Genomic DNA, 16,791 nt, shown 5'->3' with positions numbered 1-16,791 from the left:
CCACTTACTAGGGAGTTGTATTAGTGGAGTATTACCTTTCAAGTCAAATGTGTACTTCAGTCTGGACATACATACTATAAAATGGCAAAAACTAATGGTTTTACATCTAATTCAGAGAACAAAGAGTGTAAATTTTAATTTGAAGCAGTACTATCCAGAAAATAGTGCCTTCAGACCAGTTAATAAAAGTTGCCTGGGCCATTGTTATCTTGTGTCACCTTGGGCTAGTTATCTGATCACTCTATGCTTTGAATTTAGTTTGTTATTTGGCATCCATAATACTTGCTCTCATCAAAGATCTTCGTTTTATCCCATAAATAAGCATTTTGTACAAATAAACATGGGCAATATTATTTTGGGTAATAAATATGGGTAATAATTTATGATTATAGAATTCAGCATTGTGGCTTCATTATAACAACATATAGAAATAAATAGACTTTAGCTTTATTTTAGAACTACTCCATTTCATCAAATGAATATATTTTAATAGCACCAAGGTTAGTACCTTCCACTGGGGATCTAAAAATGCACACATTACCTCTTAAATCCTGAAAATATCCCATTGAGGTAGGTGGGTGGTAAATGTTATTGTCCCCATTTTACAGATGGAGAATTGAGGCACAGAGAGATTATGTGACTCACCCAAGGTCACACGACAAGTCAGTGGTGGAGCCAGGAATAGAACCCAAGACTCCTGACTCCTAGTCCACTCCCTTAGCCACTAGGCCCTGCTCCCTCCTCAAGGTTTCCTCTTGTGTGAAAAATCCTTTGAAATGCAATTTCTTGTTTTTAATGCATGGGGGAAGAAGTACCTGCTCTAATACTTCTCTAGGTAAGGCCACCAACATATTCTTCCAGTCATTTTAAGTTTTAATTTTTGAAATAAGGAACTCTTTATATACTTTATCAACATTGTCAATAAATGTTATATTTAATTTTAATATGAATATATCAAGAGAATTTTGTTTTTTTTCCTCTTCTTTAGGATTTGCCTTTATTCAGCACCCAAGTCTAATGTTTGAGCAAGAGGTGAAAAATCTATACAATAATATTTTATCTGATAAAAACTCCTCAGTAAATTTAAAAATACAAGTGTTAAAAAACCTCCAGACCTACCTACAAGAAGAAGATACACGTATGCAGCAGGCAGATAGAGACTGTAAGTGAAAATATATTTTCAAAGTTCACAGTGGGGCTGCAGTTAGCATACTCTGTGACTCTTTTTTAATCCAGATACCTTCCTACCCTATATTAGATAAAGGAGTTGAGTTAAAGAAGATACTTCATAAACTCCCTAAAGTAGTTTATAAATTGAATGTGTGTGCAGACCTTAACATTTTGACAGAAGGAAAGGGATTATACTTTCTCATCATGTTCTCCAAGGGGTCTCTAACAGACCTAAAAAAATAAAAAATTAAGGACCAATGGGTCAGCTGTCACATTTTGTGCTTTTGATTGTGACTTAATTTAGTGTAGTTAGTAGAGTTAATATACATATTCTTAGTATGTTTACTTCCTTTTGTAGGGAAGAAGGTTGCAAAACAGGAAGATTTGAAAGAAATGGGTGATGTTTCCTCAGGGATGAGTAGTTCCATCATGCAGCTTTACCTCAAACAGGTGCTTGAGGCGTTTTTTCACACCCAATCAAGTGTACGCCACTTTGCCCTAAATGTCATTGCGTTGACTCTAAACCAAGGTCTTATTCATCCAGTTCAGGTAAGTATGTTTTACAGCAATAGCACTTAGAGAAAGAACCAAGAATTTGTTGCCACTTGAAGACATTGTGATTAGAAAATAAGTAGTTCTTTATTCCTCTTAGTTGTCAATTTCAGGGAGGCTGGGGGCGGGGGGTGCGTCCCAAACTGTTAGGAATCCAAGTTTTAGTCCATCTTTTAGGTTGTTTTTAACTGCAAAGTACATACATATTCATAATGTTGATTCTGTTATACAAACTTTAATTTATATTTGCACAATATGTACTCAGTATTACTTCTTCTAAGTAGGGATGATAGATTTGATTTAATTCACATTTACTCTTACCTCTAAAATCCAACAACAGCATGTAATGTAAATGGAGATAAGAGTATAATCTATCATAACAGTGTGGATTTTAGTCCACGGAAAAGTCACCTATATAATCTGAACTCTGTTCCTTCATCTTTAATTGGAAGTAAGATCAAGTACCCAATACCTTAAAACATGGATGTGTAGACTAGATGATGTACTCAAGACATGTTTGTAGTACACGAGATGGGCAGCTAATGCTCATGTTGTAGTAGTCACCATCTGACACATTCAGGAGAGTGCCATAGGCTGCAGATGTGAGTTTGTTAAATAACAACAGCCTGTACCCTTCAAGATTTTTGTTTCGGCTGTTTTGTTTAACTTTTTAAAAATACATTCTTGATTATTATGCTGTGTTCTTCTCTGTGTCCTGAAACAAAACACACTAATGAATATTCAGTCTGTTCTTTGTGACTCAGGGCAGGATTACTTAATAAAATGTACAGTACTCTGTTGATACTCTTGAATTTTTTAGATACTTAGGGCTCTTTGCTGATATGCTTAATAGTCTTAGGGTTTGCTTTTATTGTATCTTTTTTTTAAACTTTAAAATTTTATATTTATCAAAAAATTGCAAGAGTAGTACATTAAGCCCTTTATACTCTTTATGTATATTTTGCCATTTTGCCACATTTGCTTTATCTCTCCATATGTACACTAAATCATTTGATAGTAAGTTTCAGATATCATAATTTTTTACCTCTAAATACCTCAGCATACATTTTTTAAAGAACAGAAACACTCTCTTATAAAACCATAATGCAGTCATCAAATTTAGGAAATTTAACATTGATACAATAGTATGTAATGTATTTTCATATTTTATAAGTTAAGCTAATAATGTTTTTTGTGAACCTCCCCACCCCACAATTCAGGGTTTGATTCTTGATAACCCATTTCATTCAGTGCTATGTTTACTTTTCTTAAGTTGTTTTTTATTTGTTTGTTGCTATTTTTCTGGCCTCCTCACCTCTAATTCAGAGTCACTTAACATAGTAGTGGTGTTTCCTGACCTTTAGATGTATGCAGTGAGTATGGCTGTTACCAGATTACTAGCTTTCCAGCTGTCAGACCATTGAAGCCATATCTAAAATCAGCATTGTAGGGGGGGGATTTATATTTTTCTGGTGTTGAGTATGGAAGACAAATTGTTTTTCCCCCTTTATTATCTTTACAAAGAAAATTCAGGCAGGCCTAAAAAATTATTGGATTATTCATTTGTAGTATATATCATAATCTTAAATGGATATATCTTTAGTTTTTTTTGTTGTTGTTTTTTTTAACAACTTTAAACTCACATTGAAATTGCTTGAAGTTCACCACATCACTTTTTTAAAAAAATTTTTGCTGATGCTCCAGTACATTTTTACTTTTAGCTAAATGTAAGGGAAGATTAATAATTTTTAAAAGAACACTAAAACATGGCATTCATTTATAGGAAAGCCAGTGAGCTAAACTCATATGTCCCAGATACATAGCACGTTTTTTTTTTTTTTCATAGCACATTTTAATATACGTCAAGGTACGTATAGAGCTTTTACTCCTATGATGTCTCATGAATTCTTTACTTTTATTTCCAGTGTGTGCCGTATTTAATTGCTATGGGCACAGACCCAGAACCAGCTATGCGGAACAAGGCTGATCAGCAGCTTGTGGAAATAGACAAAAAATATGCTGGATTCATTCACGTATGTATTTTTAACTTGTGCAGCCTAAATTTAAATATTGTTCTTTGGTAAACCATTTCTTTGGCAAATGTCCCACCCAGATTCATATTCAAATAAAATATTTTGCTTACTAATTACTTCTAAACATGAATCTAAGTTTGTCCCCCAAGGTGTTTATTCTTTTTAAAATTATCTCTTTAAGATTGAGCTGGAAGTAACAGTATATACAGCATGCACCCTAGATGAAAATCAGGATGCATGGGTTCTAGTGCCTACTGTGTATCTTGGCAGTGATGGCTCCTCTGGGTCTCTATTTTTTTCTTCTATAAAAATGAGCAGATTACAATAGATGATCTCTAGTATTCCTTCCAGTGTTTGCATTCTATGATTTTTGTTATTTTAAATAAAACCAAATTATAAAGTTTACCTCTAAATTTATATTTTTAATTTGACTCTTTTAATTTCTGTGACAAAAAAAAGGCTTTTATTGATTTCAGATGAAAGCGGTGGCTGGCATGAAGATGTCTTACCAGGTACAACAGGCAATCAACACATGCCTAAAAGATCCTGTAAGGGGTTTCAGGCAAGACGAGTCCTCCAGTGCTTTGTGTTCACACCTTTACTCCATGATCCGTGGAAACCGTCAGCACAGACGCGCCTTTCTGATTTCTTTACTCAACCTCTTTGATGACACAGCGGTAAGCATTAAAAACTTATTTTAAGAAGATAAATGTTCTATAAACTTTATGCCTAAAGTAGTCAACATTTTAAAAATATTATCATTTTAGTAAATAATAGTGACTATCTTAAGTGTGTTTATTTTGGTCTATGTTAACTACAAGGTATTAAAGAGAAAATTTTGCATGAAAATAAAATGAGGGATAAAGTATAATTATGTCTCCATACTGAGTATGTATAAACTTTATAGCAGTTCCTTGAAGCATGCTTTCCCATAAACTATGTTACTAAACTGTCACTTCTCAGGGTGGATGGATGGATGGATAGATAGATAAAGTGAAATTCTACAAATTCTACTTGTTTATATCAGACTCTAATGTTTTAGAGTAACTGTCCTGGGTTTTAGGCTGCTGAGATCCCTGCTTGTTCAACCAGACCTCCTTTAATAAAAAGCCAACTTTTGTGTAATTACAGTTTTGACCCTTTAGGAGCTATTGCACAAGTTGCATTGGCCAGGACTATAAGCCAGAAAATAAAACATCCCATTCTTTAATCTTATCTCTGAATGTTTTCAATCATTTTACAACGGTATTCAGCATACGCTTTATGGTAGCCATTGTGCTAGAAGATGAAGATGTGTATCTTTCCACATAGAACTTACCAGTTCTTGTGTGAAGCTTTAAAAAGACAAATTTTTTTTTTTCATATTTTAATCACTTGACGACTTGACTCTTTTTTGTTGTTCTGATACCAGATTTTTTCAATGAAGTAAAATTACAATTGTGTGTGTTAGTCACTCAGTCGTGTCTGACTCCTTGCAACCCCATAGACTGTAGCCCACCAGGCTTCTCTGTCCATGGAATTCTCCAGGCAAGAATACTGGAGTGGGTTGCCATTGCCTTCTCCAGGGGATCTTCCCTACCCAGGGATCAAACCCTAGTCTCCTACACTGCAGGCAATTCCTTTACCATCTGAGCTACCAGAGAAGCCCTAAAAATTACCAGAATGCAGATGCCTCTTACTAGACCTTTTCTTTTTAAATAGTACATGAAATTTTTGATTATCTAACAAATAAATATAATAAACTTGTATTTTAGAAACACTTGGAATATAATTTAATCATCATCAGGGCTGTCATCAATATTAAGTTTTCACTGTGTGTAAGAGGTTTAGATAGGAGTACATAACGATATGATAAGATGCTCTTGTCATCATTGGATCTTACCTCCTGTAAGATAGCGGTTAAGATTAGTCTGAGTCTAAGTATAGTCTGAGTCCCAAATGGTTTGTATCTGTATTGCCCTAGGCTCTCTCTTCTTCCTGCGCTTCATTCCTACATGATTTCATTGCTTGCTGTATGTCATTAGCTGGATGCTCTGTCACCCAGCATGTGACATGCTAAATTGGATATTTAGGTTTCATAATATAGTGCTTTCTTCTGACTCCCTCCAACAGAAGATGTCAGAGGAGGAACAAATTACTAAAGACATAGGGGGATAAGATGGATCTACTGTTTAAGGCAGAGCAGGTGTAAAAACATAAATAAAGGTACAAAGATAAGAATGGGTGGGAAATAATGAAGAAATTCATTATTTAATTAGACCAGCAAGGTCATAGTGAGGCATGGTTTATGGAGGATCTTAAAGATACTGTAAAACTATTGAAAGTTGTTAAATACAGTGATGAGGACATGTGACAACAAACATTTTAGGAACACAAATTTTTTAGCATTGTGTTCACACTGAAGGTAATAACGTTGTTATGATGAGAGTTGGAAGAAAAAGAATGGATGGAAGGAAAGAAGAAACACTGAGGAAGGAATAAATTACATGAGACATTGTGAGAATAGTCAAAGGGTAACTGGAATATTTTTGTCCTGTTGTTCAGTACCCTAGTCGTATCCATCTCTTTGCAGCCCCATGGACTGCAGATGCCAGGCCTCTCTGTCCCTCACCATCTCCCGAAGTTTGCCCAAGTCCATGTCCATTGCATCGGTGATGCCATGCAGCCATCTCATCCTTTGATGCCCTCTTCTTCTGCCCTCAATCTTTCCCAGCATCAGGGACTTTTCCAATGAGTCAGCTGTTCGCATCAGATGACCAAAATCCTGAGATTTAAGCTTTAGCATCAGTCTTCCCAATGAATATTTAGGGATGATTTCCCTTAAGATCGACTGGTTTGATCTCCTTGCAGTCTGAGGGACTCTCAGGACTCCTAAGCACACAAAAAGTAGAATGTTGCTAAAAGCAGTTTGAAAAGGAGTTGGTTTGAGAAAGAAATAGGAGAGGAATAGTCAAAGATCTAGGAAGAGAAAACTAAGGAAAAAGGTTTCAAGGAGGTGAGGGTGGTTGTCTGTATTTTCCCAACTTTAACATGTAGATATTTATACATATTTAAAAATAAAAAATAGAGTGGGAGTTTCATGAATACTAATAGCAAGTTCATTCCATCTGTCCTTTGGGATTTTTGTTGTTTGCTACCACTGATACGCATTTTATGTTGTTTGGGCAGCAGGATAAGGGAGATGGTAGGAAGGTGTGTTTGTGGGGGGATTTTAGGGAAGCATTTGGCCATGCTTCAGGCAATGCGGAATCTTAGTTCCCCAAACAGGGATTAAACCCCTGCCCCTTACAGTGGAAGCATGGTGTCTTAACCACGAAACACCCTGGGAAATACCAGGAAGTAGTGTTTTTAATTGTCTGTTTTTTCTTTTCTTTTTTTTTTTTAAAAAGCTATAAATATTTTTAAAGGAATTTAAATATTAACATGTCTTTCTGTTTATATTCTGTATGATCATGAAGTTCTGAAAAAAAGTCTCTGTTACTTCTTTTAAAAGCAAACAACTATTAGTAACCATAATTTACCAATGTCAGAGTTTTTATGGTATGAATCTTTGGCAGATTGACTCTAATATTTTAAATTATACACACACAGGAAACTGACAATTGTTTTAAGAGTACATGAACTTGGATTTTTTTTAACCCACATGTTAGAACTATGATTATTACCTCTTACTTTTGAAGACAGAATAACTGTGTGTGACTGATCTGTCCATATGGGTTAAACTTTTAGAGGCACAATGATAAATAATCATGAATTCATATGTGTACTTTCTGATGTGGTATGGATTTATCATAAAGACTCTATATACTCTATAAGAAAACTTTGGGGCTTCCACTTGGGTGCACTGAAAAAACATTCACCTCTTCCCTTTTTAAGGTACCATGGTTTAAGTCATTAGGAAATCTCTTAAAATGGATTTAAGATTATTCTGTAAAATCCGTTTCTTAAAAAAAAAAAAAAATCCATTTCTTTTCTGCTTCCTCCTTCTTCTTCCTTCTTTCTCTCCCTGTCCCTTCCTTTCTGAAACATTAACTGAGGTGAAAGTACCCTGTAACATTTTTTCTAAAAAGGTTTTTATGATGGATTTCTGGATTATCTACTAAACATGTACTATTTTTTTTTTAATGTACAGAAAACAGAAGTGAATATGCTCTTGTATATAGCAGACAATCTAGCCTGTTTTCCATACCAGACACAGGAAGAGCCGCTGTTTATAATGCATCATATAGACATTACACTCTCTGTTTCTGGTAGTAACCTACTGCAGTCATTCAAGGAGGTAAGTTACACACATTGCTATTCTTAATGCATTTTTCAATGCAGGCACGCTCTTTTCACTGTTTTGTTTCTCATTGTTCTTTTTATTGTTTTCACAGGTATATAAAATCTTTGTAAATAAACTAAATAGTTTTTATAAATATTTTATAAATAAACATAAATATTTTATAAATAAATAAACTAAATTGTGCTTGAGTTGGAGAGAGGAAATGAGTTGCCATTTCATTTCCATTAAGAAAGTTCTTAAAACCATTTCATTCCAGATCATTTAGGTAGAATTTATACATGCATATACTTACGTGCATGTGCACATGTGCACGCACGCACACACACACACACACACACACACACACACATGCATGCATGCTTGCATACATGGATTGTTCTGTTGATAAGTCATCCCATGTCTTTATCTCTCCCACTTTAAGCACTGACCTTAAATGCTTAGTGTCCATTTAAACCCCATTTTAAAACACCTTGCTCTTTTATAAATCTGAAAATACTATAGATAACAGTAGTACACTTGAAGAGATACAGGTATGAATATAAATAGCTTACCTACAAGGAACACAGAAAATTTATGCTATTGATTTCCTTATCCCTGAACACCAGAATCATAATGACGTTGGTATATTGTATGCCCAAAATCTTTACTAAGTTTTTTGTTGTGAACATTGTATCTTTTCTTTCATGGTTTTTAAGAAGAAAATATAGTTGGTTTAATTGTAAAAGCACCTGGTGTAGCCCTGGGAATACAGTAGGTGCACTCAGTAATTTACATTCTTTGTAAATTAGTTGGAATATTTTCATGTACCTGATGATACAAGTAAATATTCTCATTTTACAGTTTTGTTGTGCCCAAAACTCAGCCTGGTCAAACTCATAAATCAGGGAGATTATTTTAATACCTAAGAGTTAGAATTACAGAAGTATCTGAACCCTTGCTACTTGAAGTGCAGACCAGAACCAGTAGCACCAGCCTCACCTGAGAGCTTGTTAGACCTGTAGAACCTTAGGCCCCACCCAGACCTGCTGACACAATGTTTTCTTTGTTAATAAAATGCCTAGGTGTTTAATATGCACTTTGAAGTTTAAGAGGTTAATAATTTCCCAGGAACTTGATCCATCATGTTATCTTATTTTACTTCACTAACTGTTGTAAATATACTTGTACATGTTTCTCCTGCTTTATTTCTTAAGTTATATTTTGAATATTGCTTTGTAATGTGATCTTTTCCACCTCTGGAAACCAGTTGGCTTTGTTTCTTTTTAAAAGCTAACAGTTTCATAAAGTACAAAGAAACAATTTAATTTTTTAAGAAAAACTGCATGTTATCTTGCTGAAAAGTTCTTAAATGGGAAAGTTTAAAAGGTGGGGGGGGATTAAAGACCTATTATATTTTCCTCAGTTAAATTATGATTACTTTTCCTCTAATGGCTTACCTATATACCAAATTGTTACTTCTATAATTTATCTTTCATTGCTATCATATAAGAAAATTCTTTTCCTTGGAATGATATTCCAGGAGGGTTTAGGGAGGGTGGCACAGTAGTTGGAGGAGTGGATTTTATTTAGTGTTGGAACATTATTTTCTCCCTAAGGGTTACATCCCCAGTTGTTTACAGAAAGTCAGAGAGTTCTGATATATGAAACACTAAATTGTGGATACTTTTGAAGCTGTTGAAGGGAGCATATGTATAGTTGTTAGTGGTATTTTCATTTTATATTTTTCAGACATAATAATTTCCTCTTTTTTTCAGTCTATGGTAAAAGACAAAAGGAAAGAGAGAAAATCATCTCCTGGCAAGGAAAATGAGTCAAGTGAGAGTGAAGAAGAAGTCTCTAGGCCTCGAAAGTCACGGAAACGTGTCGATTCGGATTCAGATTCGGATTCAGAAGATGATATAAATTCGGTGATGAAATGTTTGCCAGAAAATTCAGCCCCTTTAATTGAGTTTGCAAATGTCTCCCAGGGTATTTTATTGCTTCTGATGTTAAAACAACATTTGAAGAATCTCTGTGGATTTTCTGATAGGTAAGTGGTGAAAGAAAAACTTGCTGTCTTCAAATAATAAGAAATAGGAAACCCAGTTTTGGTTGCATGCTGAATATTAAAAATGCTCCTTTTTTATAAAAAGGAGTTTGTTCCTTTTAACTGCTATATAGTGTTTTTGTTGTATAATATACCATAATTTGTACATTCTGTTATTAAAGAGTGGAAAGCTATTTTCTTCTAATTGGAGATAATGCATCATAAATTAAAAGACTTATTATGTTGGCTCCCCTGAAAAGATATTAGAGAATTAGGCTAACCTTAAAAATAGATGGCAGAGACTTCCCTGGTGGTCCACTGGCTAAGACTCTGCACTCCCAATGCAGGGGGCCTGGGTTTGATCCTTTGTCAGGGAACTAGATCCCACATGCACAACTAAGACCCAGAACAGCAAAATAAATGAAATCCATAAAAGTAAATATTAAAAAAGATGGAAAATTCAAATTTTTAAAGAGCTATGAGTGAAGAATAAATAGATGCAGACCAGCTAGGCTAAGTTCTAACAGGATCCAGTAGTCTTTATTGTACACTATCAAGGTAAGAGATAGAAAAGTACTAATAAGTTTGAATGTGCTATAATTTTACTCATCATCAGTCACTACACTGCCTATACCCATGGAATTTTGGATATTTTTCACATTCATTGAAACTTTAAATGTTCATAGGGACAGATAATGAAATGGATAAAGTGGATCTGGGTAGGTCATTGACAAAATGAAAAAAACATGTTTGGGATTCAGATATTCATCAACTTGTTGCCATGGGAGAAAGTGGGAACAGTGTGGCCAGAGCTTCCATTTTTTCAAGGGAAGCTAGAAAATCCAGATTTTAATGAGAAATACCCTGATGTTAAATGTTGGCAACTGTTGGACATACTGTGTTATATTGTACTTCACAGATACTGCATTTTATACAAATTGAAGGTTTGTGATTTTTCATTATTATTTTTATGGTGGTCTTTGATCAGTCATATTTGATGCTACAATTGCCAAAAGATTACAATTCACTGAAGACTCATGATACTATTTAGCAATAAAGTATTTTTTAATTAAGATATGTACGTTTTTCAACATAATGCTGGTGCACACTTTAAATAGACTATAATATGGTATAAATGTAACCTTTATATTCATTGGGAAACAAAACATTGATGTGGTTCACTTTATTGCAATAATTGCTTTATTGCAGTGGTCTGGAGCCACACCTGTAATGTCTCCAAGGTATTCCTGTAATTCAAAATAATTTAAAACCTTGTAAAGTCTTGGGGCAGTGCTAAGGAGATGGAAAGATTTTGAAATAGAGTTGTTAATAATATGAAGCAGGTTTGTAGACAGTCATTCTGGCCGTGTTGAGAATGAAAAATCTTAGAAGAAGGTAAACCAGTTAGGTAGTACTGAGTAATTATATTAAAACTGTCCTACAGTCACAATCATGGTACTAAAAAATAGACATGAGAAACTACTTTCATTTAAATGATGCCTTGATTCAAGAGAATCTTGAGGCAAACAACTGAGGAAAACAAGAGAATATTACTCTTTAATCTTTGATTTTGTGTCTTTACTTCCCTTTTTAAAATTATATTTATTTTGTATACAGTTTTACTGGTTGAACTCTGTATGACAGAGTTTAGTTGTAAGTAAATAAAACTTAACTAGAATCCATTTAAATGTAAATGTCTGGAAAAAATTTTTACATTAATGGTTTTATTTTCCTAAAACAGTAAAATTCAGAAATATTCTCCATCTGAATCTGCAAAAGTGTATGATAAAGCGATAAACCGGAAAACAGGAGTTCATTTTCATCCCAAACAAACACTGGACTTCCTGCGGAGTGATATGGCTAATTCCAAAATCACTGAAGATGTGAAGAGGAGTATAGTAAAACAGTACCTAGATGTGAGTAGTAAAACCAAAATATACTTCATTTTGATAATGACTTTTTTGAATGTAAGTACTTTTGAGAGGGCTACCCTCTTTAGCCATTTCTGTTCCTCTTCCGTCTGGCAACCAATATCATAACTTTTTCATGTTTTCTTACAGAAGAAGTACAAGTATATATACACACACACATATGTGTATATATGTATGTATATACCCATTTAACAAGTGTGTATGTGAGTGTATTAATTATGCTTTTAAAATGTCTTTAAGAATAGGCAAATACAGGGAATTCTCTGGTGGTCCAGTGGTTAGGACTCCACACCTTCACTCCTGAGGGCTCAGGGTTCAATCCCTGGTCAGGGAACTTAGATCCTGAAAGCCATGTGGCGCAGCTGGGGAAAAAAAATAAGGGGGCAGATTCAGAGAGACAGAAAATAGAACTGAAGTTTACCAGGGTCAGTGGGAAGGGAGGAATGGGGAGTATTAAATGGGTACAGATTGAGTTTCTTTTGGGAATGATGTAAAAGTTTTAGAAATAATGGTAGTGATGGTTGTGCAACATTATGAATATACTTCATGTCAATGAATTAAGCACTTTAAAGTGGTAAATTTTCTGTTATATAATTTTACCACAATAAAATTTTTTAATGTTTAAAAAAATGTTTTCCAAGATTGTCCTAAAAAGTAAAAATAAAGTCTTTAAATTTAATCTACTTAAAGCTGGTAGTCGAATATAACTAATCATGATTTTCTTGACTAAGAATGTAAGCTACACAATGGTTTTCATATTATTCATAGACTGCAAACTTTATACTTTAAATTTAGCATTTATTTTAGTTCTTTTAAATTGTTTGACATCTTTCATTTATTCTTATATCCTCTTGGTGGAGAGCAGACGGAGCAGAAAATGTTTAAATGTCTGTCAGTAATTAGTAATCGACTGGCTGCTTGATAATTTGGATCAGGGTCAGGGACATCTTGCTTATAGGCGAAATCTGGTCGACTGCCTGTTGGTGTAAAATAAAGTTTTATTGAAACAGCTATGTGCATTTGTTTCTGTATTATATTTTAGCCTGCAGAGCCAAAAATACTTCCAATCTGGCTCTTTACAAAAAACGTTTTCCAGCACTCAAGTTGGGCAGTAGCTAAAGTCTCTTTCACCAATATCAAACCACTGCCATGGAAAATATTTAGAAATTTGACAGACTTGTTTGAAATGTTTACCTCAAATTCTAAGTTAATATCTAATTTTTGTAGTTCAAACTTCTCATGGAACATCTGGACCCTGATGAAGAGGAGGAAGAAGGGGAGGTGTCCGCCAGCACAAATGCTCGGAACAAAGCAATTACCTCGCTGCTTGGAGGAGGCAGCCCTAAAAATAATGCAGCAGCAGAGACAGAAGATGATGAAAGTGATGGGGAGGATAGAGGAGGAGGCACTTCAGGGGTGAGGCGGAGGAGGAGTCAACGTATTTCGCAGCGTATTACGTAAAATGATTTTTATGTGCTTATATATGTCAGTCTATTCAATGTACACCAAGTAATGTAATACTTATGAGAGAAAACATTTTGTAGATAGAAATTCTCTACTTATCCATTTATACATCTTTTTGTAGAAAGTTTAACATAAAAGACAATAAAAAAGAAAAAACAGAAATGAGATTTATCCAGCATAAAGGGTTATTAATTTTTCTTTGGATTGTATTAATGTGTGTTATCCTTTTTTATTGTTGCTAAATTTTATGTAGCTTTATGGTTCATATGTATATATAATTTTATATATCAATAAGAGTAAAGACACGGGTACAAATTAAGAGATACATGGTTTTACAAATATATGTTAACCCCTTGGCGCTGGCGGTCACGGTGCGTCTCATTGCCGGCAATGGAAGTGTGCTGGGAAATCCCAACTCCCGGCGTCAAGGGATTAAAAGCAATAAAAACAATAATTTCACTAAAATTATTTTGTGTAACACTTGGTCTTTTTTCCCCCCTCCCAATGTTTTAGTCATTGAGAAGGTCAAAACGAAATTCAGACTCTACGGAGTTGGCAGCACAGATGAATGAAAGTGTTGACGTCATGGATGTCATCGCTATTTGCTGTCCAAAGTACAAAGATCGACCACAAATTGCAAGAGTAGTACAGAAAACCAGCAATGGCTTCAGTGTTCAGTGGATGGCAGGCTCCTACAGTGGCTCCTGGACTGAGGCTAAGCGCCGTGATGGCCGCAAACTGGTGCCTTGGGTAGACACTATTAAAGAGTCAGACATTATTTACAAAAAAATTGCTCTAACGAGTGCTAATAAGCTGACTAATAAAGTTGTTCAGACTTTACGATCCCTGTATGCCGCCAAGGATGGGACTTCCAGCTAATGAATTTGTACATGCAGCCAAATTTACAGGAGTTTTTTTTAAAGGCAGAAAAACTTGAATATCAACATTCTGGCAAAAAAAAAAAAAAAAAAAAAATCAGTTTTATGAAGAGTAAGAATGGAACCTGGGATGCAGGAACAAAAGAAGGAAATGTTGGGCAAACATTTTTGTGGGAGCTCCCTTCGCTGTTGTGCAGCAGAAACAGATTCTCAGTTCATTTTTACTCCCACTGTATTATAGTTTAACAAAAATTGTTTATATCTTGGAAAAAAAAACTTTCTGTTTAAAAATAAACAAGTGAATGTTGGAAATTAGTCTGTTAATGTTCTTAATAAAGTGTTCTTGGAGTTTAACCTAGCAGCGGATGGCTTTCTTTAGCTTAGCCCAGTTTCCAGGGAAGCATTGTTTTTTCCAGGCTGTAAAATGGCAGAATCTCCTGGATATATAATTTATTCTGTTGGGGGAAAAAAAAAAAAAAGCATGCAGTATCTATGACCTATCTGCAGAAGGAGTTTTTGTAAATGTAGATTTTGATGTATTAGGTCACCCTGAAAACAATACAAGAAAAGGGATCCCCAGACTACCTGGTGGAGCGAATACTGCAATAAATTTTTTTACTTCTCTTTGTTACTTGTCTGTTTCCATTTGAATTTCTTATTGTAAAGATCTGTTTAAATCCATTTATATTATTTTGCAGTCTTTTATGTAAAATTTATTATATCACTGGTTTTCAAGACAAAACATAAAATATTGTTTATACAGTTTGTATAGGCTGACTTCTGAATAATTGGTATCTATTATTTTCATTCCCATAAGAGGGTGTAAACAATTAACTCCAGGGTTTTATTGTATCCTGCAATATTTAGTATTAACTATATATGATTTAGCACTGTGCCAAACACATTTTCAAGAGTACATTTTGATATAAAAAGAAACTATAGTTTGTTGCTTGTATGCTTCAATTTCTTTCTAGTGATGTCATGATGGTAATATTTATTTTTTAAACCTGGGGGTGGGTGGGAAAGTTACAGTTTTGGGGAAAGGTAACAATCATGCTATTTTGGGAAACTAGCATTTCTCTTAGTTAAAATTATGCCATGTGTTATTTTCAAAATAGAATTGAGATGACTATGACACTTCATAATAACATTACATTTTTCACGAGTTATTTTTTAATGCTGAAAAAGGAGTAATTTTACTAGTTGAGATGTTTATTCGTTTTCTATTCTAAATGTTTTATACATCTTTGGGGAGCAGTTGTCATTTATTTGTTTGTTATTACAGATGGGGAGGTGGGTATTTAATTAGTTGATTTGCATAGTTGATGCTCAGAAATAGTAATGCCTAAAATTTACAGAGGATGAGGTCTGTTTCAGATTTAAATCTTTTTAAAATATGTACTATTTTTTAAGTCAGCTTTTTAAAACTGACCTCTAGAATGTTAAGTTTTATGAAATTGGCCAATAAATGAAGATACTCAATTTGTGAGGAAGAGTGACATTGCCATAAAATACCTTTTTGTGAACTCCTATTAAACCACTATGAAAATAACTTTACAGGATCTATTTCCTATGTGGAATTATTTCAGAACATTTTTTTGAAGGAAATGTTTTCTCATTCTTCTTTTTCTTCCACTTAATTGCATGTTTCCTCTTCCTTTTTACTGTGAACTATGTGGGACAAAACTAGATTGGGTTCCCCCCCACTTTGGAGTTTTATCAGCAAAAGATTAAGGTGACTTTTGAAAACAATAATGATACATCAATAAGAGTAAAATACCAGTTACGAAAAATTGATAGAATATAAAGTCCAACCTCTAGATTTCTAAGACTAGAGCTGTGAATTTAAAAAGCCAGTTTTGAATGCTGATGTTTAATGATGCATGCTGTCTTTTAATTTCTTTCAACACTCTGGGAGTTAAACGTGTTATCCCCATTTTATAGATAAGAAAAACTGAGGCACAACAGGATTCAGTAATCTGCTTTTAAGTGTTTAATAGGCATTTAAATTTAGCATTGGAGTAATTGCATCTCACTACTCTACGCTGATTGCTCATCAGCATTAAAGATGATCCTTTTTGAAAGTGAACCAGTTCTTAAAGGATGCTTGGAGTACACATATACTTAGGGATCCTATTTACCCCAGTTAACCTCAGTTGGTCATAGATGAATTGCTGTGTTTAGGAGTTTTCCATATATTCTAAGCTTCAGTATTTGAGCTATTAATTAAAGCAAAGGTTGATGTAACTTGGGGCTTCCCAGGTGACTCAGTGGTAAAGAATCTGCCTGCCAATGCCGAAGATGTGTCAACTTATCAAACCTTCACTTTTTACATTAATATGAAACTTAGTCTTTTCTTACTTAAATTATCTAGTAATATTCTGATAAAGAATGGGTATTTAAAAAACAAATTCATACGGAAGTACAGATACAGTAAACAGAATTTAGTAAT

The 16,791-nt window shown here is 34.2% G+C and overlaps 1 protein-coding gene across 3 annotated transcripts in view; it reads left to right on the top strand.

Moving 5' to 3' along the window:
- Positions 1-14,970, top strand: part of NIPBL (NIPBL cohesin loading factor) — a 193,118-nt gene extending 178,148 nt beyond the window's left edge. For 2 of the 3 annotated variants that reach the window (XM_043887683.1, XM_043887681.1), the window contains 9 exons: positions 989-1,162; positions 1,529-1,719; positions 3,648-3,755; positions 4,232-4,432; positions 7,888-8,034; positions 9,795-10,069; positions 11,808-11,982; positions 13,225-13,413; positions 13,975-14,970. In XM_043887683.1, the coding sequence (XP_043743618.1) occupies positions 989-1,162; positions 1,529-1,719; positions 3,648-3,755; positions 4,232-4,432; positions 7,888-8,034; positions 9,795-10,069; positions 11,808-11,982; positions 13,225-13,413; positions 13,975-14,340 (1,826 nt within the window). In that variant the 3' untranslated portion in view covers positions 14,341-14,970. Of the gene's footprint in view, positions 1-988; positions 1,163-1,528; positions 1,720-3,647; positions 3,756-4,231; positions 4,433-7,887; positions 8,035-9,794; positions 10,070-11,807; positions 11,983-13,224; positions 13,455-13,974 lie in introns of all 3 variants that reach the window. The other variant, XM_043887682.1, reaches the window with a different exon arrangement.
- The last annotated feature ends 1,821 nt before the right edge of the window (positions 14,971-16,791 follow it).

Source organism: Cervus elaphus, chromosome 25 (assembly GCF_910594005.1).
Source record: "Cervus elaphus chromosome 25, mCerEla1.1, whole genome shotgun sequence".
NCBI classification, from domain to species: domain Eukaryota; kingdom Metazoa; phylum Chordata; class Mammalia; order Artiodactyla; family Cervidae; genus Cervus; species Cervus elaphus.
The sequence above is the reverse complement of the archived record's forward strand: the minus strand, read 5'-3'. Positions and strand labels throughout refer to the sequence as shown.